At 41.0% G+C, this 24,493-nt stretch overlaps 1 protein-coding gene across 2 annotated transcripts; it reads left to right on the plus strand.

Annotated features, from left to right (window-relative positions):
- The first annotated feature begins 421 nt into the window (after window positions 1-421).
- On the plus strand, window positions 422-23,579 carry mapk13 (mitogen-activated protein kinase 13). Of its 2 annotated transcripts, none has more exons than XM_061736617.1 (12): window positions 422-611; window positions 6,299-6,428; window positions 6,584-6,642; window positions 10,694-10,799; window positions 12,390-12,419; window positions 14,828-14,875; window positions 17,312-17,426; window positions 17,956-18,027; window positions 18,383-18,462; window positions 20,222-20,300; window positions 20,945-21,118; window positions 23,206-23,579. In XM_061736617.1, the coding sequence occupies exons 1-12, from the start codon at window positions 499-501 to the stop codon at window positions 23,289-23,291; spliced, it is 1,092 nt and encodes a 363-aa protein (XP_061592601.1). In that variant the 5' UTR covers window positions 422-498; the 3' UTR covers window positions 23,292-23,579. The 2 variants fall into 2 exon arrangements, with proteins under 2 accessions (XP_061592601.1, XP_061592602.1); XM_061736618.1 differs by having other exon boundaries at window positions 450-582.
- The last annotated feature ends 914 nt before the right edge of the window (window positions 23,580-24,493 follow it).

Raw genomic sequence — 24,493 nt, forward strand, 5'->3', positions numbered from 1 at the left:
TGGTACAAAGCTGTTTTTGTAACGTTTGGTTTTGCAAGCAGGTACCATGAAGCTCCGACCTGATGGAGCAGCTGAAACTCACCTTTAAGAGGGTGGGAGTTGTCTTTTAAAATCGAGCCAGCTATCCTCTGTAACTGGTTAGTATACAGGGATTCTGGATGAAGATGAGACTCACCAATCAGCTTGCTCGACCATTTCACGATTTGGTTTAAACTTAAATTTGTGTTGACAAGCAACTGAACAGGTAATATTATTAAGGGGCCAGTGAGTGTATATGTATTTATTTATTAATTGATATGTTATTATTTTAGTGTTCATGACTGAAAATGAAGGTTTTCCCTCACTGTTAATTTATTATTATTTTGAAAATCTTTAAGCAGAAGTGGGATGTAACTTCTCGTACTTGAACAGCGTTTCTCTTTACTGTCAGAGGGTGACAGGCGACCAGTGGGAGGGAGGAGAAGTTTTTTCTGTCGCTTTTGGCTGCTCATCTTCAGCATGGAGGCTCCGCCGCGCTTCTCCCGAGAGGAGATCAACAGCACCGTGTGGGAAGTTCCGGACAAGTACGAGCGGCTGAAGCAGGTCGGCACCGGCGCGTACGGCTCGGTGTGGTGAGTGCACTGGCGGCCGATCCGAGGCTGGTCCCTGCGGGGAAAGTGCGTGTGCAGGCTGGGATGGGAAGTGTGTTGGTGGTGTTAGTCTGAGCGCAGCTTTCATCTTCAGTGCGCCACTGCAAGCAGCCGCATGCAGCTGCTGCAGCCGCATGCAGCATGCAGCTGCATGCGGCTGCAGGCGGCTGCAGATGAGATTTCAAGTGAGTCTGCGTGGATGATGTCCTGCACACCCCATCAAGCAGCTAGGTCAGGGGTCGGAAACCCAAAATGTTGAAAGAGCCATATTGGACCAAAAACACAAAAAACAAATATGTCTGGAGCCGCAAAAAATGAAAAGTCTTGTATAAGCCTTAGAATGAAGGCAAAAGGCGAAAGGCGAAATGTCGAGAAAAAAAGTCGAAATGTGGAGAAAAAAGTTGAAATGTTGAGAAAAAAGTTGAAATCTCGAGGAAAATGTCGAAATGTTGAGAAAAAAAGTCGTAATGTTGAGAAAAAAGTCGAAATGTCGAGAAAAAAGTCGAAATGTCGAGATTAATGTTGAAAGTAAAATCTCGAGAAAAAAGTCGAAATGTTGAGAAAAAAGTTGAAATGTCGAGAGAAAGGTTGAAATGTCGAGATTAATGTTGAAGTATAATCTCGAGAAAAAAGTTGAAATGTTGAGAAAAAAGTCGAAATCGAAATGTCGAGAAAAAAGTCGAAATGTCGAGAAAAAGGTTGAAATGTTGAGAAAAAGGTTGAAATGTCGAGAAAAAAGTCGAAATGTTGAGAAAAAGTCGAAATGTTGAGAAAAAAGTCGAAATGTCGAGAAAAAAGTCGAAATGTCGAGATTAAAAAGGAAAAGAAAAAGGAAGAAAAATAGGAAAAAAAGAAGAGAAAAAAAAGAAAAGAAAAAGAAAAGAAAAAGAAAAGAAAAAAGAAGAAAAAAAGGAAAAAAAGGTCAAACATTTTTGAAAAAGCTCCAGGAGCCACTAGGGCGGCGCTAAAGAACCGCATGTGGCTCCAGAGCCGCGGGTTGCCGACCCCTGAGCTAGATGATGACACAACCAAGAAAACTCTGGTTAACAAGTTAGCACAGGATACCTGTAGTCATGTTTCACAATGAGTATCACATTACAGGTAATAAGGGGTCTTTTTCTTTTTTTTCTAAGCCTAGTGCAAGTTTCTGTTTGAGGGGGGATGCAAGTTCCCACAGCAACAGTTAACTAGGGCACATAATATTTGTTAATACATTAATCTGTTAGCCTTTTGAGAGGAAAACAGGCAAGATTTGTGAGTTTTAAAGTTCAAAACAGACTGGATAGTTACTGGACAAAGCCCCACACCCCCACCTCACGTCCATCAAAGTTGACCCTGCTTTATGCTTTATGCTTCTGCGTATACAAGTGTTTACACCTCTGTGTTATGACCTACGTTTGCGTTGCTCTGTAATTACACCAACAATAGGCATGTTTCCACTAGCAGGAGCTCTGGGTAGATTTTTCAGGGCCGGGCCGTTTGCACATGTCTCCATTACCAGGAACGGCCCGGTTAACAGTGGCCTTCAGGAACCTTTACGCGGGGAGAAACGGCCCTGTAGCAGGAGAGTTACTCAGGTTGGCCAAAAGCAACCTCTTGGTGGTGGCGGTGGGGGGGGTCTCTGCTAATCGGGATTTGGAAATTACGTTCAGCACTCTCACGTGAACATAAATCATCTGACCACAAATCATTTAAGCATTTGGACCAGAGACATTTTGCTACAAGTACATTTGATGAAGTTGGAGAGAACAAGAAAGAACGACGAGTTGGTTCAGGACTTGTTGGCATATTACCCCAATGTAGCGGTCCGGTGGGGGGGTTCTTTTCATCTCAATCTCCACGACCGTGGTGTATGTTTTAATACACATCACAATACTTGAGTCACGATACGATATAGCGATATCCTAATTTTGCGATATATTGCGTTGTTATGCATAGTTCGCTGAAAATTGTAAAAGGCATTATGCATCTTAAAATCTGAGTTGCACGTATATCAGATTATTGTGATAATTCATAGGACAAACTGAGTCAAAAAAATGTAATTCAAATTATCCATACCGTTTTATTCTATGCAAGCTAAAGTTACAACGTATTTGCATATGGTTTTCATATTATTTACATATGAAATTATCATTAACAATATTATTTAAGCCCATGTATACAATAAAGTCGTACAGGATTTAAAACCAGTCTGAAACATGATTTTATTATTATTTGAAAAAAAATATATCAATATTCAAATTTGGAATATCGTTAACGAATCGCCTGGGAAAGTATCATGATTTATTGCCATATAGATATTTTTGCCCACCCTTACGCTACATTTACAGTTTACAGTTTGGAGAGAGGTGCACTTCAGGCTTCAGAAATCTATTAATCATGTGTAATAATCATTATAACAAGGTTATGTTTTGAACAAAAATAACCCAAGAGATCTGCAAATTGACTGAAGGAGAACTGCAGTCCATAAATATTGAAAGAAAAGCTTTTTGATATTTCTTATCAATTTGATTAAACCAGCTGTCGATTGGACCATTACCAGTCCAGTAGAATGTCGGTACAAATAACAGAAGGAAGAAATGTTCATATTGTTTTGGTTACTATAACCACCGACTGTTGGAGCACCTTAACAGCAGAGCTACCTCACCATCACCTGCCGGTTGAGCCTCACTTCCAACTTCCCACTTTCCCTGCTCACTGGGGCAAGGTCAGCGCGCCGGTATCCCTTCATCCCTTCATCCCTGCAACGTCGGTACCGGCTGAACCAGCGTTTGTTGACTTGCTGTTTTTTTTCAACGAAAATCAGCAGACATAAAATGTATGTTTTATGCGGCTTTTGAATTCCTGCGTTAAGAGGTTTAACTTGCAACTCCAGGCCGTGCTGCCTTAGTTCAGCTCTTTTTACTTTGTTTGCAGTAAATGAAATGGTTAATGTCTGGTAAATGTTGCAAAACAGAATTAGCATTGTTCTTTAGTAGGTTCTAGTGTACTGTATTCTGTATAGTTGTTGAATAATAAAGATGAATCAATAATTGATTGTTAATGTTCCAGAGTACACTTCTGAAAATGCCCATCCCTATTTGGTGGAGAAGTATAAATCTGGCTTTAGCCAGAGAGTTCTGGCTCCGGCACTGATATCACTCATCATTACTAAACAAGAGACTAGGGCTGCAGCTAACAACTGTTTTTATAGTCAATTAATCTATTGATTATTGAAACAATTAATTGACTTATCGGGCTGTGAAATGCACAGTAACTTAAACCATTTTATTTATTGTTTAGGTGTCAAAGTGACTGCCTTCACTTCTACGTGGTTGGTGTAAAACAAACATTTTAATGGTTTCTTGAAGTGGAAAGCAACTATGCCTGTTATTCTTGCAGCCTTATAAGAGTTACTGTTTTGTTTGCGTAATTCTGAGTTGGAGGAAATTAAAAACAGCCGTGCAAACAGATCACTGAGCAAAGTCGATATATAAATGTGAGTTTTTTTCTTAATTTTGACCCATCCAGGGAATTGCTTTTCAGCTCTTTACCACAGTATTTCCCAACACTGCCCTGCACGTTTCCGAGGTTTCTCTGCTCAAACACAGTTGATTAGATCACATCCCATCGTCATCAAGGTCCACACAAGTCTGCGAACGGCCCGCTCATTTAAGCCAGGTGTTGGAGCAGGGAAACGTCTTAAACGTGCAGGGCAGTGTGCCCCCGACAAGGACCGAGGAACAGGGTTGGGGAACTTCGCCATTTTTCTTATTCACCGTTTTCTCACGTTCCGTTTAATGATTATGTGACTATGGTGCAAACTGAATGATATCTGTGCACATTCGTCGGTCTGCCTGTATCCACAGGCTCACTTGTATTTAAGAGATAAGGTGGGAAGCCATAAAATAAGTCCCTTTTCCTGTATTTGACACCATTATTTGGGTGTTTGAACATGATGTTGACCAAAAACACTGACATAACACAACCCTGCTGCTTTGTTGTGTGCAGCCGGGGGCTGGAAACGTGATCCACGAAGGTCATCAAGGTTGTTTTTATTCAGCTTTTCCACCTTTTAATCTGTGTACAGCTTTGGCTTATCCTGCATCTGGATATCACAATTATTTTATAAATAATGGTATTTTATAAATAATTAATATAGTGATTATTTTTCCAATTAGTAGACTAATCTGTTAACCAACTTTTCGTTTAGTCTAATGGTTTATTTTTCAATCATCCATTACTTTCCCATTGCTCAGTGAATGTAACCATGTGCATAATATGCATGTCAAAATGTTCATTAATAACATTTTCATTTAATAACATATTAATTATTGAACATTTCACTGCTCAACAAAAAATCTTCAAAATAAAATCAAATGGCACAGATGAAGTTCTGCAAAATAATGCATTCAGATGCCAAATGTGTCATCCAAGACACTAAATGACAAATCCAAAAATAAAAATCAACATCAAATAAAAGCTGAGACAGAGCAGCCGATGTGGTTTTGTTTCTATTTCTTTTCAAACACTAACCCACACTTGTGCATTCAACATCCAAACTTAAAGCAAATCATCGAGGAAATAACCTAATCGATCACGCCGGGTATGTCGACGTGCCGTTATATCCAGTCCTGGATATTGCAGAGCTTTAACACCACTTTGAAAGCAACAAAAACAAAAAGCACACATCCCAAAAATGTGACGACTCCTTTTAAAACTGACTGCTGTGCACAGAGGTGTGAAGACATGGTTGTAAATGGAGCTTTGGCTGTATTTTGACCAAAACACGTTACAGACATTTCATCTAGACCCCACGGATTGACCAATTTATATAAAGAAATAGGGTCAAAGCATCAGCAGTAATCAGTTTCAATCATCTTTACTCAATAAAAGAAAAACTTTTTCACTCACTATGCAAGACAAAATCAAGGTTTAGGTATTTTAAATGCTCCAAGTTAATATTTTCTGCCCTGAAAGGCATATCTGCAGTGTTTAAGGATGAGATGTGAGCCAGTTAACGTTTACCGAGGTACTAAACATAACAGTGTGGGAGTTGTGATCCATCAAAGGTCAGCTTGAAATGCCTGACCTTTTAAAAGACCATCTGGGTTTTCTTCATATTTCACCAAACTGTAATCCCTTTAACAAAAAAAAGCAGTCATCCAAGGATGCAACGTAAATAACGGAGCGTGACACGATCAACAGTTAAATGTTCTCGTTGGACATGCTGTCTGGAGGTGTGGATCAGCTGCCGCGTTCAGAACGATTCTCACATCCTGAAGTACTTCGGCGTCGTCAACAGCGCCGTGCACAAGGGATCTGTGTGGCGTGTGTTGGTGGATGTGGCTCCAAATAGTCCAACGAGGCTCTCCTCCCACATGTTGGTTTCCTGCAGATTGCTGCGAGGATGCACATCGAGAGCTGCCAAACATTTATGCGCTGAGACTCGAGAACAACAGACCACTTAGCCCCCCCAGCCCCCACACAAGCACTCTGCTTTCCATTTGACTGCATCTTCACTGCTGCACTCAAGCCCCTACGTGAGACTGAAACCTCAAAATAAACCCGTCTGTCGTTTTTCTCACTGCTGCGACTTCAGAGGAGGGAGATCATAATGAAACCGAGGACCGATGTGGACGTGAAACTTGCGCAGCTGCCTTCACGTGTTCTTTCATTTCTCACCACAGCTCCGCTATAAATGAGAAGACACAAGAGAAAGTGGCCATCAAGAAACTTTACAGGCCCTTCCAGTCCGAGATCTTCGCGAAGAGGGCTTATCGAGAGCTCCGACTGCTCAAACATATGAAGCATGAAAATGTGAGTAACCCCAGTGCAGCTTGTGCTTCCTTTAACAGATTGTGATGGGGGGGTGTTTTACCATCAATGGGGCGTTTTTAACTAGGCGGCTTGCTGTTACAACTATTTTATTGTAATCTGTTTGTATTTGTCGCCCTGTCCCTCATTCGACCCAGGTAATAGGACTTTTGGATGTGTTCACACCTGGGCCGACGCTGGATGACTTTCAGGATTTGTGAGTATTTGGAAAATCCCCTCTAGCAGAGGCAGAGCACTGATAATGATTTGCAGGTTTGGTGCACAGCTGAAGGCGGTGTTCACAATGGGGCCTGCTTGAGGCCAATTCATTATGTTATTATCATTATTAATGTTATAATACCCGCAAAAGTAAATTCTGCCAGAAATTGGAGCATGCAGTTGGGTTAAATGTAGGGTAAGTCATTCTTAAGTCACATCCAGTGAGTGTCTCGACTTGTTCCTCATCTGGTGAGGTCAAAACAAGTTCTTTGTGCACTATCCTGGTTCTATAAAAGCCGTTTTTTTGACATTTCATGTACAACACAGTTCAAAGTGCTTTACATCAAAACATTAAAACGTGCATTAAAAAGTAAGAGTTTTTAAAAGTAGAACTAAAAACATAAAATAAACTGACATCAGTCATAAAATAATAAAACAGATGAAATGCAAGAAATAAAAGTTGCAATGCATTGTGGGCAGGGGTTAATTTGTGCCGGATCCTGCCGGAACAAGATCCGGCACCTCTCGATTTTGGCCTCCCTGCGTTCCGGGACTTATTTGGGCAGATCCGGCACCTCTCGTATATATATAAAACAATAATAATATAAAAACGTTTTTTTTTTAATGTATAAAAAATAATAATATGCATAAATTCATTTACAGAACAAATCCCAAGCATTTCATGTTGTTTATAAAGATTTAACGTCATTTGAGTCGGAGATTTGTTGATGCAATGAAAAGATGGGCCAGCAAACCACGCCCCTGACCAAAAAAACTTGGAAATTTGCTGGATCTGGGGAGCCAGCAGCGAGCAACGCAAACATGTCAAAAAGACAGCTGAATTTACTGTCCTTTTTCAAAAAGAAGGAAGAGTTGCATGATTCTTCAAAACGAATCAGAAAAGCAACAAGCGGCGATGAGTGCAGCTGCAGCACAATCAATGTGCTCCTTGCGCCGGGGAGCACATACACATGAATGGATTTGTGTCGGTTGCTGTGGATTATGTTCTCACTACAAATAAAAAAACGGGCTGAAGCCCCCCATAATTTGATCTCAGCCCCCCTAAAATTAAGAGGACATTTTTCCCTTTCCAACGATACCAATATTGTGTTTGTACAATTTAAAACGGCGTTATTTTGGGGTTGATGCAGCCGCATCTCTCTGCCTGCAGTCACTGCACTCTGCAGCAATGTCCCGCCCACAGCTCCGTCTGACTGGTTAAACACAGAGACAGGCACGGGAAACAGCCAATCAGCGGTGGAGGCTGTGCACGCTGTGCTCACACACAAACAGAGGGGAGAATAAAAGTTTAGCCGGGTAGAGAAGCTCCGGAGAGGATATGTTTCCAAGGTAAATTAAGGCAGCAGACACCCTATTATTGTTATTCTAGCTTTCCAAAGTGCACCAGATTGATGCATTTAAATGCATTATGCTGAAAAAATCTCCCGGGGGGGGGGGAGGGGGGGGGGCCTTCCCCCCCCCCGGATCCCCCCCCCGGGACCCCCTCGATGTTCCGGGACCTCTTCATTGACAAATTAAGCACTGATTGTGGGAGATTACTGAAATATAGCAGGAAATAAAGTTTTCAGCCCTGATGCATTCTGGGAGTTTGTCCTACGAGTGAGGACCATAAAAGCTGAATGCTGCCTCATCTGTTTGGTTCTAACTCTAGATGTAACCCTGAACCTGACCTGACGGTTCTGGTTGGGTCATCATGGACCAGGAGATCAGAGATGTATTTTAGTCTGAAACCAATCAGAGATTTATAAACCATCAGCAGGATTTTTAAATATATCTGTGATCTGTGTCTGTGCCAGACCTGGGGTTATATGGTCCACTTTCTTGGTTTTAGTGAGGACTCGGGAAGCAGCGTCCTTTAATCCTCGATATGTTCTTCAGGTGATAATAGGTTGATTTCCCTAGTCATTAATCTGGCTGTTAAAATCCAGTCTGACTTTAAATCTTTCTTCTTTGGCTCCAAACACTATTATTTCTGTTTATTTATTTCTGAGTAAAGTGGAAACAAACAGTGGAGGCAGCCTGCCCCCCAAAACAACAAAAAACATCGTTCAAGGCAGTTACTGATAGAAGAAGGGTTTGTTCTCATGAGGTGGGGGATGTAAGAGGTTTTATCAGATAGCACTGGAGTAAGTGGGAGAAAGACTCCAGAAATTACTTACCCCGCCTTTAAACAACACTGCCCATGTTTTTTTTCTCTGTCTCTTTCCATCACAGGCCCCAACACTGTCGTAAATACAAATCACGACCTCAGTCCTACTCACAGACAGCAATAAATGTAGATTTGTTTACCAGCTGAAGCCCAGTTTAACCAGCAAAACCTACAGAGGTATCAGAGACAACCGAAGAAGAAGCTTTTTAGTTCCCAACAGGAACAGGCGGTGAAATCACAGCTTTCACTCCACCATTGTAGTTGTCAGATGCATCGTCCTGAACCTTTTTATACGTGGCGCATACTAAATATGCAAATATGCATACATCTCATAATAGCATCTTCCAACACACCAAAAAAGTGGTTAAGAAGTTGGTAGCCAGGACACTTTTCTGGTGCACGTGAAAAGAGGCGCTTAGACGAGTAACACCACCAGATCTGTTTTAAATGTCTTTGAGCCTTTTGATGAGTTTAACTGTCCCACTTTGAAATGGAGCAGGAGTGATCTCTGACGACATTGAAGTTAGTTTCTGAATCACCACAACAGTAAAAGACACAACGCTCAAATTGGTTTCTGAATCTCATAAAAACCAGAGAACCGTTCCACCGGGTTTTAGATCAACGAGGCCTGACACCAAAACCAGTTCTCTGGGACCTTCGTCAATAATATCAGATTTAAACTGTATTTCTTTTAGACAGTAGATCTCATGGTTGGGGGTGTTGAAGGAATCTGGTTGAAACAGTTTTATTTTTATTATTATTATTATTATTATTATTACAAACATTACATTCAAAAGAACAATTAAAGCCTGTATGTTAAGTAAATATAATGAAATATGTTAGTTAAGTTTGATTGACATACCCATAGACGGCGGTAATTTTATTTTATTTTATTTTCCACCGGGTTTTAGATCAACGAGGCCTGACACCAAAACCAGTTCAGGAGCCACAATACTGATACTGCTCAAACCAAGACGAAATTAACTCTGGGACCCATTCAATTTATTTTATTATTGGATTTGTTAAAATGTTTATATAGTTCAATTTCACTGAATTTTCATTGGTCCCAATATTAAATATTTACTAAATCAGATTTTTTTTTTTTTTTTTAAATAACCAATTAACTCTTTGTATAACCTTCGTCAATAATATCAGATTTAAACTGTATTTCTTTTAGACAGTAGATCTCATGGTTGGGGGTGTTGAAGGAATCTGGTTGAAACAGTTTTATTTTTATTATTATTATTATTATTATTATTATTATTATTATTATTATTATTATTATTATAATAATTATAATTATTATTATTATTATTATTATTATTATTATTATTATTATTATTATTATTATTATTATTAATAATAGTCTGTATGTTATATTTACTGACTAAATTCAAATATGCAAGACCTGAAACAAAGATGCTGAGTCTTTGGAAGAACATTTTCCACTGAACGTATATGATGTTAGTATTAAAATCATCTTTTATGTTTTATTGAAAAATTTAAAAAAAGGTTGAATATTAAATTGCAATACTGCAGGAAAATCGTATATTGCTGATTTTACAATCAGAACGAATGACTAGATGAAAAATAACACCTCCGATCAGGGACGTTTACCTGATGGTGCGTGTGTGTTTTTTCTTTTCTTCTGTAAATATAAGGGAATAAAATTAAAGCCGAAGGTTTTTAGACAGACTGCTACCGGCACAGGGTAGGAGCTACGAATAAAAAGGCGGATTACTGTCCATTGATGTTTACCTAAACATGCACAAACACTCTTAAGCTCGTCATTCAAAAGCATGAGAAGACGTGGATTAGAGCGTCACCGGGCTGTGAGAGTTAAGCCGCTAACATCGCTCTCTCGTCTCCCTCTCCTCAGCTATCTGGTGATGCCTTACATGTTCACCGACCTGTCCAAGGTGCGGGGTCATCTCTCTGACGACAAAGTCCAGTTCCTCGTCTACCAGATGCTCTGCGGACTCAGGGTGAGACTTTACCAGGTCCTCAGAAAACCAGCAGAGAGAAGTGCAGTCATTTTATTGATGTTTTTAGTCTACGATGCTCTGTGGGGGAACGTGTTTCTGAATCTCCATAAAAACGTTGGACAAGCAGTGCGTGGTCATGGAGGGAGTTTATCCACCCGGTCCACGTGAGCTCTGTGGGCCTTCAGCCATCCAGCGGAAGGTGCTCCGGGATTATGCAATACAGGGTCCGTTGCTGCAGTCCCATGTTCAAATTGAACGTAGGAGTCGACAGCGCGATTTTTTTGGCACTGATTCTGTCCGTAACCTTTCAAACCCGAAGTTCTAGACGCAACCGAGGGACAGAAGCTCCAAGTCTGAGCCCACGGTTCTCAGTTGGATGAGGATTCCTTCAGTTAAAATTGTTGAAATTTCATGAACTAGTAGACTATAGTATTCTGCAAATTATGTTTAAAGCTCATAAAAAAACTTTACCAATCAACATTCAGAAAAGATTTGAAAAAAGAGAAAGCAAGTATAACTTAAAAGGAACAGAGATTTTTTTTAAACCAAGATGCAGGACAAAATTGATGGAACGTGTTTCTGTGAAAGGATTCAGTTTATGGAACAATCTGAACAAAGAAAACAAAGAATCCAAATCAAACATTGCATTCAAAAGAACAATTAAAGCCTGTATGTTAAGTAAATATAATGAAATATGTTAGTTAAGTTTGATTGACATACCCATAGACGGTGGTAATTTTATTTAATTTTAGTTTTTTATTTACTTAGTTGTTGTTTTTTTTAAATTTTAATTTATGTTATTTGTAAATTTTATTTCTTGGAAAAAGGGGCAGATTAGATAAGATTCTTCTTCTTTCTGCTCCCTTTTCATTCACAATTTATGAACATTTGTATTTGTATTGAATTGTTTGTTTTATTCTTTGAATGAAATAAAGAATGAAATAAATAAAAAAAAAAATGGGATGCCCTCTGTAGGTTGGGAGTGAGGTCCTCCCTGAGGGGGAGAAGTTCAGGCGTCAGAGGTCTCGTTAGGGGGAAGAAGTGGGCTGTATATTAATCTGTTGTGGTGAAGAGGGCAATGCTGGAGCTGGAGTTCACCAGTTTTAGGTTCACCAATACTCCCCGTCATGAATGAGGACATGAATACAAGCAGATGAAATGAGTTTCCTCTGCAAGATAGATGGACTGTGTCGTAGGTAGAGGTTAGAAAATCACCGTGGAGGGGGATGCCTCCGCTCTGATATGAGCCAGTTGAGGTGGTTTGAGCATCTAGTTAGAGGTATTTACCGGTCGCCTCCTTGGTGAGGTTCTTCAGGCGTGTTCAACCTGGACGAGACCCCCGAGGGAGACCCAGGACGGGCTACAGAGATTATATCTGCTGGTTGACCTGGGAATACCTCGCTATCCTCCCCGGAGGAGCTGATGGAGGGAAGAGGGAGGTCTGGGCCTCCGCTTGACCCCAACCCAGATGGATGGATGGATGGATGGATGGATGGATGGATGGATGGATGGATGGATGGATGGATGGATGGATGGATGGATGGATGGATTGATATATCTGCTAACTGCTGTGTTTTCTCCCCCCTGCAGTATATTCACAAGGCGGGAATCATCCACAGGGTGAGTAAAAGTCAACGTCTCAATGCAGAAAACTGCCATCATAGTTAAAGGAAGAAGAAATGATTTTTTCATTATTTAAAAAAAAAAACAGACAAAAAGTGTATTATTCAGATTTGATCATTTATGTAACAGACTTAGTTGTGCATCTCCTCTGGAGCTCTCTGAGCTGCTAGTTTAATTAATCATCATTAGCGAGTCACATCAAACCCGCCCCGACAGGTCGGGTGAGTTTACTGCTCAGACGTCTGAGCGCGTGTCTCGATGTGTTAGGACACACCTTTGCTCTCCAGCCTGGAGACCTGTTGGGCGTCGGCCTGGAGCGGCAACAACGATCTCACTAAGTCCCACGTTGTTAGTCGCTAGTTTGTCTGCTGCATTAACTCTTCCCCAGCTAGTCTGGTCCCTCAACCATCTAAAAGCTCTTATTTCTGTTTGGGGGAAGAAAATGTGGAACTGTGAGCAGATCTGTGTGAGCGTGTGCAGAGGAGACAAGGATCACATCGCTCCCAGCTCGGCCCAAAGCAAATAAAAAGCTCAGCTCGGGAGTAAAATCACAACCAGTTGTTAAAATGAGTAGGATCCTGGTAAATGTCAATCTCAGTTTGAGCATCTTTCAAACGTGATTTGTGGCACATGTATACAAGTCTGTGTATTTGATTATGTAAAAGCCAACTTACCGACATGAAACCTCGGTATAAACGGATAGAATCGACATTATCGTGTTATTCAGTAGTGAAGGCTTTAACCCGATTGGTGAGTTAAAGGTTTTAAAGCAGCACTATGTAACTTTTCCACCTTAATATCATATTTCCAGAGTCATTGTGATGGTACATCAACTTCCAACAGGTTTAATGACACCTCTGTCATGGTCTGAGGGGTCTGTATCGCCTTCACTGGCACTATGTAACTTTGAGGTGGATGGTAGGAACCCTTCCACACTACTGGTAAAGCACTACCGCTTTTGTCCAAAGGAGCCGCCAAACTCAACAAAAGCTGAAAGTTACGTTGTGCTGCTTTAAAAGCTGTTTTCTCTGAATTCACATTTTTTTTTTCTTATTGTGAGCCAGAAACGTCGATATCAAGAACTGAGACGTCACATCTGTAAAAAGAAAAACATTCAATGTAAGATTAAACTGATTGTTTTTCTTCTTTGAATTAGAACAAGAGACCTATGCAAATGTAATCTTCACTCCTCATTTACAGAGATGAGAGATGATGACTTCATTCATCCCCAAGGGGAAGTTTCGTTGTCATAGCAGTCCGGTATAAATACAATAGAAAAATAGAATAAAATTAAAAAAAACAAGAAAAACAAACAAAACTGAGGTAGAAAAGAAAGCACATTTGAAAAAGACAAAGAAAAAGAAAAAGATAAATAAATAGGTAAGGTGCTCTGGCAAGAGTCCGAGTGGAAGCTGACAGGCAGAATTTTTTTTTTTAACAATATCTTTATTGATTTTTTATTCACACACAGGATATTATTATAAAGGACATTTTACAACTACTTTTTGACTTAACAGTCTTACCCCCCCCCCCCTCCCAACCCACATCCATTCTCTCTTTACATCTCTCTTGTTATAAGATCCCAAATTAGAACAAAGTAGCATATGACAGTATTGTAAGTACATTCCAATGGTACCTCTAGCAAATTAAAGATATACATAAACAAAACACATAAACAGAAATTACACTTTTGCTATCGCCCTCCAAGACCCTTCCCCTTCACCACTACTTTGATATTTAGGTATCCTGCCCTGCATTTTCCTCCCGTAGAAGCACCCCTTTATCTCTTTTTTTAATGAATTGATTAAACGGTTTCCAGGTTTCCTCGTACATCCCGAGTTTGTTTTTTAATGTATATGTTATTCTCTCCATTGAGATACATTGTGACAGGCAGATTCAGCCCAGGTATGTGGTCGTGGCTCTGACAGGTGGATCAGTTTTATAGGTTAATTGCAGCGGGTAGGAAGGATTTCCTGTATCGTTCCTTAGAGCAGGAGGATGGATGAGTCCGTTGCTGAAGCTGCTCTCAGCTTGTCCAGTGTTTTGTGAGGGAGTGAGAGTGATTGTCCGTGATAGCAGCAGCTTTGCAGCATCATCTCCTCCACCACCTCTTCCAGGGTGACAAGCTTAAAGACAACAGACTCTTCCTTCCTCATGTTCTGTCTGTCGGTGTGAGGCCTCGTCCCCCAGGACACTGCAGCAAAGAAGATTTAAACTAATCTTTTTAGAAGAAAAAAATAATAATAAATCATTATTCTAAATATTGAATTAGTAATTAGTGTCTGGTGAGCTGCCTTCTTTGTTTTTGTGGGTTTTTTTTGGGTGAGTGAGAAGAAAACCGTTTGGTTGTTATCTCATTAAGTGAGTCACTGTGATTCGTGTCAAACAACCTTCTGCATTTGCAGGATCTCAAACCGGGAAACCTGGCTGTTACTCAAGACTGCCAACTGAAGGTACGTACTCGTCAATAATTACGATAGAAAAACATCCCAGTGCTCACGTTGCACGACGGCTTGAGCAGCAGAATCAGGTGATATGAGGGTTTAATCCCGCGCAGTGTTGATTTAGAAACACCTGTTACTGTACGTGCACTGGAAAGCAAAAGTGTTTTTTTGCAAAAATTTGCCATAAAATCTGTTTTTTTCTGAGTCACGGCAACGGAAAACCACAACGTGCTTAAGCTGAACATTCAGGGTTATTGATTCTGTATTACGTTTTTTTAATTGAAAGCACCTCACAACTCAAAAACAACTTGAGGATCCTTTGACAGTGACTACGTTTACATGCAGTCAAAATCCAGGTTATTGCTAATATTGCGGTTACTGAAACATTCTGAATATTCCGTTTACATGCGTGAGCAAACAGGGTTATCCCCGTTTACATGGTAATTAATCATTTGGGATATCTGGATCAAACCAGCGACGCGCGGAGAACGTCATGACGCAATTCCCGCCATTTCCGCTTCTTCTTCCTGTATCCAAATTCAAAACAAATGCTGTTTCGCGCAACTTTTCTCTCACCTTCTTGTAAATCTGGCTATCCCGTTACTTTCTACCGTCTACAAATGCCAAAATGTTCATATCCTTCATTACATTTATGAAGTGATTAGTCTCCTCCTAACTCCAAAAGTGTGGCGTGGTCTTGCGTTTCTCCGTGTTTATAAGAACTTCCTGGACTCAAAAGACCAGGATTCCTTGCGAACAGAGCATGTGCAGAAAACAAATTCATATTCCGTTTGATGGGGATATTCCGATTGGCGTTTATAAGACCGAATATTCGGGTTTTAAAAGGAGTAACCCAGGGGTCATATTCAGGTTTTTAAAAACCGGAAAAAGAGCAAATTCGGGTTATTCAAAGGGGTTATTGTTGTTTACATGGCCGTGCAAAACCGGGTTATTGCTAATATTCCCGTTTTAAAAGGTTTATTGACTGCATGTTAACGCAGTCAGTGAAGTAAGTTAACTGGCAACAGGTCTGGAGCGTGACTGGGGTGTAAAATGAGCATTTCAGAGAGGCAGAGCCTCCAATGTTTAGATGGGCAGAGGCTTACCAAGCTGCATCAAAACAGTTGTGATACTAAGACCGCAGTACTAGGACTTTGACGATCCTGCCATCTACAGTGTATAATATCATTAAATGATGCAGAGAATCAGGAGGAATCTCTGTGTGCAGGGTACAAGACTCAAAACGGGATGCTCATGTTCTCCGGGCCCTCAGAGGGTCCTGCATGATTCTCTCATGGAAATCACTGCATGGACTCAGGAAAACCTCCAGAAATCGCCGTCTGTGAACACAGTTCACCATGCAATTCACGAATTAACGGTCCAGGAAATACCACCATCTTCTCTTGACCAAAGCTCATTTCAAATTGTCTGAGCCAAACTAAAAAAAACTTTTCAGATGAATCAAAACTAGAATTTTGTTTTTGGAAACCATGATGAGGAGGCGATCATCCAGCTTGCTGTCAGCATTTAGTTCAAAAGCGCCAATCCTGAAAGGTGTACGCAGGTTTTAGAACGATACAATCCCATCCAGACGGTTTCTGTTACACGGAAGGCCTTGCACATTTCAGCAAGACGATGCTAAACCAACTCTACCGCAGCAGCGTGGCTGCACAGGAGAAGGGTCTGGGTGCTGAACTGGTCTGCGGTCCAGACCAAATCTCCTCGCTTCCCCCGTCTTTAAAGGTTTTTAAAGTTTTTACGTTTTTAAAGAGGATGATTCGACACGACAAACCTGTTGAAATACAAAAGGAGCTTATGTTTCCCATGAAGTGGTAAAATGTCTCAGTTTCAACATCTATTTCGTTGTTCATTATCTATCCGGAATAAAACATGCAGATCATTGCGTTCCTTATTTTATTTCCATTTTACACGGCGTTCCAACTTCTATGTCACCAGCCTTTTTCCAGCAGTGCAGTAAACTGGATATGTTCAATACAGACACAACAAATTATAGTTGTGTTCTTCATTGTTGTGACTTCAAATTACTTTTTTTTTTTTGGCCAAATTAAAGCAGAAAACCAGTCAAATCCAGGGTGTTCATATACTATTATTGTCAGGTGAAAAAGAAGACATGAGCAATAACAAATGTCAGTTTATTTGACAAAAACTGAGCCAAAAATAAAGAAATGGTGTGTTTTTAAATTATATGCTTATTATTGATGCTTGTTGAATGTAGTTAATTTGTCATCGGCTTGTGTGCCTACCTCTATAAAACTTTTGTCAGTTTGCCGGTTTCATGGGTTAATGTGTGGTAACACAATGCCACAGGGAGAAGACATCAGCAATGATCCCAGAGAAACATTTATATCGTTTTTAGACGCCATCATTCTGGATTAAATCAAAGAAAATGGAAAGATGTGATGAGTGTATTTGGTTCTGGTGCAGATCCTGGACTTCGGGCTGGCCCGCAGCACCGACGCAGAGATGACCGGCTACGTGGTGACCCGTTGGTACCGTGCGCCCGAGGTTATTCTCAACTGGATGCACTACACCCAGACTGGCAAGACAACTGTGGCTGTTACATATTTTTATCTCCGTCCTCGGTGTTGGGCTTTCGGTTCTGTAGCTGCGACTGTTCGTCTGTCATGTGGAGGGAAAAAAAACAACCAAAACATTCTGCTTTCAATGTAGCCTGCATGGTACTTTGTGGGTTTTATCGTGTCGTCCGTTCCTGAATGGCATTTAAATATAAATGGATGTCTTTTAGCCAAAAATGCATCTTTCTATTTAGTTTTTGCCCTTGAACCGCTGGCAGCGAAGCAGACGGGTCTGACAGAGACTCAGCGACAGATGTGTCTCTGCATGACTGATTTATGTCTCTGCAGGACATGCTGCTTTCATGTCCTGCAGGTTGTTCAAGGCAGTTTTAGTGGAACAAATTGAGCTCTTTGTTGAGAACGAGAACCGACCTGTGCTGTTCTTGTTTTGTTTTAAATGCCACCTTCCTCATTTATGCCGCCTGCGTCTCTCAAAATGCTGACATGTTGCGTGTTTGGGTTCTCACCAATGATCCTGTTTGCTTCTTCCAGTGGACATCTGGTCTGTGGGCTGCATCATGGCAGAAATGATCAACGGGAAAACCCTCTTCAAGGGGAAAGACTGTATCCTTTCATGCGCCTCGGTCTCGTTTTGTGCCAAATGTCTGAGTTTCCGAGATTACGTTATCAAACCGCTGCGGTGATAAAGGAAATGGATGGGGTCTTAATCAAACAAGGACATTGTTTTTTTTGTTCTTTTTTTTTTTCATGCGACGGCTATAAATAGAGCGCAAAGTGGAACAGAGAAGCCAATTGCAGTAAACGGCGTGCGAGTAAAACTGTCACCTTCTCATAAATCCGCCACCGTTTTTCCTTTTTACCCTTGTCGTTATCGGCCTGCTTGAAAGCCGTGCAATCGCCTGCTCATGAGTGTGCTGTAACAACAAGCTCAGGTTTGACTTTAACCCCCCACGAGCAGACATGGACCAGCTCACTCAGATCATGAAGGTGACCGGAGTTCCTGGACCCGAGTTCGTTCAGAAGCTGGACAGTCCGGAGGTAGGTCTGCACCTCGGCATCGTCTTCACTTTTCTACTGAGATTTTTCTCTTTTTCTGGTGAAACACTGGTTTTATTTATCATTTTAAACATTTTTCCACACTGGTTTGGCTTCTGTGCTGCTGTTTGAATAAGAAGTCCATCCATCCATCCATCCATCCATCCATCCATCCATCCATCCATCCATCCATCCATCCATCCATCCATCCATCCATCCATCCATCCATCCATCCATCCATCCAGCCAGCTATCCATCCATCTAATCTAATCACGAGCCACGATCCCCAGCGTTATCGTTTCATGGCTGCAGCTCGGCTTTTCATTTTTCAATTAAAAAAAACACTAAAAAACGTGAGCACATCACCCCAGTTTTGGTATCATGTCTCTGGTCCAAGTTAATTTCCTCTAGTTGCTTCTGAATGTGTTGGGGGCCTTGCCCCCGCAGTATCTGTCCAACCTGCTGCAGCCACTCGTGACCTCACTTCCTCTCGGGTTGCCAGATCAGTCGCTTTTCATCCCAAAGAGGAAGAAGACGGTGATCGGTGCTGCCTCCGTCCATCAGACAGGCTGACTCTTGTTTATGTATTTATATTATTATTAATATTATTTATTAACAGTTTTATCTGCGTTTAGATTTTGGCAGGCTGACTGACTCTTATATTCTCTTATAGACTCATCATATGTTATGTTGTTATGTTTCTAATCCCAGACAGGCTCCTGTTTCAGTTACGTTTGACCTTTTCATCCTCTTGCTTTTAATCCAGTTGTGAGACGTTGACTTTTTTGTTCCAAACTGTAATTTCTTTCAATCTTGTACTTCTATCGATTTGTTTTCATTCATCTTAATTCACTTGGCCTTCAGCTCTTTGGCCAACTCTGTTGTTTTAAAGTGCTTCATCATCAATAAAATAGAGTTGAGTTGACAGGAGCTTCATGAGGGTTTTTATATTATTACAATCTTATTGAACTTCACTCTGCTGATAGATGCAGGCAATAATTCAACTACAATTGCAATTAAAGTTAGAGCTTAAGGACCTCTTCGTTTGATGCATTCAGGATTACAACATCTCCTGATACCTTTAAATATCTGCTTCAAACTTAAATTTTTCGGAGGGCCTTAAGTATTGGCCGATAAATATATTTCATATTCTGCTGCTGCTAATTCTGGCCGCCTTGGCTCCTCCGTTTGGGTTTGTAGTTTGAAACTTTACTCAGCTCTGCTGTTCCTCCCACAAATGCAGGTTCATTACAGATGTGTCGCCATTTAAAAGGGAAATAAACAGGCTTTCCAGCTGTGTGAGGTTTATTACCAAGAAGCATCATTACAAAAACAAAGAAATAATGTCCAAAACACAAATCTCCGTACTTCTTGAGCCATGTTTATATGTACAATATATGCTACCTATTTATTTATCTTGTGTTTTTCGAATGTGCTTTCTTTTCTACCTCAGTTTTTTTTTTTATTCTTTTTTTCTATTGTATTTATACCAGACTGCTATTACAACAAAATTTCCTATTGGGGATGAATAAAGTCGTCATCTATCCTCTATCTAACTATCTATCTACAATGTCAGATTTTATTTGAAACATCTATAGCCGTTGGGGTCATCTTGACAAATTCAAGTGTACATACACTGTAGCATATCTTAGTAGTGTTGTTCCAAGAGCTGCCAAAATCCTCATCAGCAGGATGAGGATTGACGGGGTGCGAACACTAACTACTCCCTTTCTTCATGTCCATCTTTTGATTTGTAAAACAGGCCAAGAGTTACATCAAAGCGCTTCCCCGCTACCCCAGGAAAGACTTCTCCACGTTGTTTCCCAGAGCCAGTGTGAAGGGTGAGTTCAGCCACCAGAAAGTCCTTTTCCCCTCTCCCACAATTCATGCTTCATCCAAAAGCACGATTTTCTGCCGGATCACCACAGAAGATTTTTTTATATAATGTCAGTTGAAATTGTTTCTGACTCAGGATGCTAATAATAACTCCGCCTGCTCTCTTTCCATGAAAGCTTTTCATTTATCTTCTCCGACGAGCCGGTGACACAAACCAGGGTAAAAGCTCCATGTGATGTCTTTTGAGCCTCTCTGAATTGACAGATGTAATTGAGGCTTTTTGTGTCTTTTTTTTTCATAAAGGAGTTGAGAAGGAAATGCGAAACAGTGAGCGTTTCGAGCATCTATCGCTCCTCGGCTCCTTTCAGACGTGCTTTTCTGTCCATTTTGATGACAAAATGACACGTTATGAGAAAATCCAGGAGCACTTTGATTAATGTGTTAGACAAACACCGGCGATGGTGTGATGTACAAGAACACATTTCTCTTAAAAGTATATCAACTATGCTGTTTTGTTCAATATCTCACAAATGGAAATGGTGCAGGAGCCTTGTAGGTCTGGGGCGTCTGCACAGGCTCCTCTGGATGAAGCCCAGAGGTTCCTGACGGGCCGAGCCTGAACTTTTCTCGTGCCGCTGGTCGTCTGCAGGTATCGATATCCTGGAGAAGATGCTGGTCCTGGACGGGGACGAGAGGCCCACAGCCGAGCTGGCTCTGGAGCACCAGTACTTCGACAGCTTACGGGACGCGGACGACTTTCCCGAGCCCGTGCCGTACGACGACAGCCGCGACAACGCCACGCTGTCCCTGGACGAGTGGAAGCGTGAGTGGAGGGTTGGGGGTCGGGGGCTGAAATGTTATTCATCGTTGAATTTCAGCAGGATGTTATTATGCGATGCTAAAAAGTTGGAAGAAAATGGAGAAAGCAGACAATGTGCATTATTTTTGCAGGTTTTTTGTCATCTGTTTAATATAAAAGCATTTTTGCATTTCAGACCAGCAACATATTCCAGGAGAGGGTGGGGGAGTTTACTCCTTAATTAGGCCCCGAGCACTTACAGTGCGAACGCCCTATTGTATCTGTAGGAATTAAAATTTTTCTCGTTTTTCTCGTTTTTCTTCTGATGAAATGAGGGCCTTTTTGCCCCCCTAAACGTGCCCCAAAAGTCACCAAATTTTGCACGCAAGTCAGGCCTGGCGAAAAATTTGATATTTGATGGTTTGCATTAATGGGCGTGGCCTAATGGCCACACCTGTATCATGTCGCAACTTAAAGAAAAGTCTCTTGGCGCCATGGCCAAAAGCGAACAGGAAGTCAGCCATTTTGAATTAATCGTGTAATTTTGGCGCAATTTATGCCATTTCTTCGGCCGCTTCTTCGCCCGAACCGTAACGTACACCCAGGTGTGTTATACGTTAAAATGTGCGTCCCGATCCTGCGACGATGCGCATTACTTTTCTCAGTCAAAAGCATTACCATGGAGACGATAGACGTCAAAAAGCGTGCCCCTCCTTCATCTGATTGGTCCATATTTGATAGTTCCTATTTTCTGCCATAACTTTTGAATGGTTTGACATAAAGAGTCGTGGGTGGTGTCATCAGACTTAAAAACAAAACAACAAACAAAACAACTGCCAGATAATGAAAGTTCTACGTATATTCTGTATAAACAACTAAAAGCGACTCATCACCGGACATTTTCTGGCCATTTTCTGGTTAAAATAAGCACTAAAAAAAAAGTCCAGAAAGACATTTTAGGTGTAAAGGAGTTAAGGACGTACTACAGTACAGGAAGGACAACATTGCCGTGGCTTAGTTTTGCTTGCTTTGAGGTTTTCCACACATTAGGGAGGCCAGGACTGCTGGCAGGGCCACTTCAGCACGTCCTTCATGGAGAAGATGTTGCGGCTGCGGCTCCAGCAGCTGGAGAGCTGCGATCCGCGGCCTTGGAGTGTCCTCGGATAAGAAACTGAGCCTCTCACTCGTGCTTGTGTGTGTGTGTGTGTGTGTGTGTGTGTGTGTGTGTGTGTGTGTGTGTGTGTGTGTGTGTGTGTGTGTGTGTGTGTGTGTGTGTGTGTGTGTGTGTGTGTGTGTGTGTGTGTGTGTGTGTGTGTGTGTGTGTGTGTGTGTGTGTGTGTGGAATGGAAAGGTCACCACCAAGACTCAACAGTAAAAATGAAACTCGGTGGATTTCTAGACTCTTTGCTGGATGGGGTGTGTGTGTGTGTGTGTGTCTGTAGTGTAAATGCACCTCAAGTCGTCACCACAGACTACAAAAACCCCACTGAGATACGGTCCACTATCGTACCTTTTGTCGTGCCGGTAAAATGTGGATTGCCATCATTGTGTGTCGGAAGACGTCATCTTCAAGTATGTTGCTGCAAAATCTCAGCTTGGTTTTCTCACTTAAATTCCCCCAAATTCATTGAATCCTTTCATGATATGATGCAATATACAGCTGAAAATGCAGTTTTTCTTTGTGCAACCTTTTGCAAGCAGTTGAATTGTTTTCTGACACACCTTTTATGGATATTGCTTTTGTGCGGAATATGTTTCAGGTCTGAAATTCAAAAATAAACTGGATAAAATGTAACGGGTTCATACAAGGAAATATCACCATGTCTGAAGTCATGACCATGAATAAACTCAGTTTATGTGTTTATGGCATCAGGCCTTTTGTAGAGTGTTTCATCAGAGTATATACATGGTATATATCAGAGTTATAAATAACATTATCTTTAAAGTGGACAAGGTCAAGAAGACAAGCTTTTCTTTATGTTCTGCTCTACCACATCATGTAGAAACGTTTTAACCGCTCTGTCTGCTGTCGTGCTGCTGGGAAAGGAACAGAACTGATGAACATGTCTCTATCTGGTAAAACGGGAACTAAACTGTCTGTTTTCTCGCAGGATTATGTTTCAAAGAGGTGAAGAGCTTCGTTCCTTTCCCGCGACGGGACTCCAAGAGAAAAAACACTTTGACTATGTCATCGTGATGCGGAGAACGGGACGCCACAGCCGACGCTGCCCTTGTATATTCCAGCCCTGGTTTCAAACCATTTCTTTAACTCCTGAGCTTTTTTTTTTCTTTTTTAACAAGTGTTGAGAAGAGTGATGTTTTTAAAGCAGTCCCTTCTTTTTTTTTGTAATGTAAAATTGTTTCCTAGATGTAGATTATTACACATTCCCCGTCGGTGAACTGTTTATAAATGCTGGCTGCGTTTTGGAGGATTTTCTTCAAGGTTATACTTTCATGTTGGTTTCCAATTAAACAATAAGACAAAGATGTGTTTTGGAATTTTTTTATTTTTTTTTTGCAACACTTGTAAGTGATGTATTTTATTGTGAAAATGATGTTAGTTTTGAGGTAAAATACTTATCTTTATATGTTGTGAACAGAAACAGAGTGGGTTTGCCTTTGATTGTGTGTGTGTGTGTGTGTGTGTGTGTGTGTGTGTGTGTGTGTGTGTGTGTGTGTGTGTGTGTGTGTGTGTGTGTGTGTGTGTGTGTGTGTGTGTGTGGAGGGGGGCAGTAGTTAACGCACTCTTGCCTCCCCCTGTGAACTCTCTTTTTAATTAAACGTCTATTTTAAGTTTCACTGTGACTTAATCATTATGTGAACAACTCGACAGAATTGTGTAAAAATTCAACTCGGATACAGTCGTGTGCAAAAGTTAGCATCTCCTCTGTAATTCCTGTGTTTTTTGGTTTGTTCGGAAACAACAAAAATCTGCTGATCTTAGTGGGTGGAAATATTGCACAAATGCAACATCAGATGAAGAACAACAGGCTGTATATCTTATTTTGACTAATTATTTATATATTTGATCAAAATGAAGCTAAGAGGAGGCCGTTCCAAACCATTTAATTTTTCGTATTTTTGGAAATTCTGTTGTCCATATTTCAGTGTTTCAAATAGTTTTTGACCAAACTCGAGCTGTTAAACTGATCAACCTCACGTTTGCCAGAATACGCTGGTACACAGATGGACAGCTCTGGGACCTCAAACCATCACCCCTCCACCGCCGTGCTTGACAGCTTCTGCAGGAATTTGTGCTGAGCATTAAGTCCAACAACTCTACTCTGGTTGTGTGTCCATAATTGTCCCAGAGTTTCTGTGGTTTGCTCAGATGCTGCTTTACAAAGCTCAATCGTGCCTCTGTGTTCCTCTTAGACATACGAGGCTTCATCCTGGTAA

Source organism: Cololabis saira, chromosome 12 (genome assembly GCF_033807715.1).
Source record: "Cololabis saira isolate AMF1-May2022 chromosome 12, fColSai1.1, whole genome shotgun sequence".
Classification (NCBI taxonomy): domain Eukaryota; kingdom Metazoa; phylum Chordata; class Actinopteri; order Beloniformes; family Belonidae; genus Cololabis; species Cololabis saira.

Excerpts from the sequence above, each read along its gene's own strand:
- mapk13 (XM_061736617.1), top strand. The coding sequence starts at position 499 with ATGGAGGCTCCGCCGCGCTTCTCCCGAGAGGAGATCAACAGCACCGTG. Across the intron at positions 20,301-20,944 it reads TCCCAGAGCCAGTGTGAAGG|GTATCGATATCCTGGAGAAG; the intron begins GTGAGTTCAGCC and ends GGTCGTCTGCAG. Across the intron at positions 21,119-23,205 it reads GTCCCTGGACGAGTGGAAGC|GATTATGTTTCAAAGAGGTG; the intron begins GTGAGTGGAGGG and ends GTTTTCTCGCAG.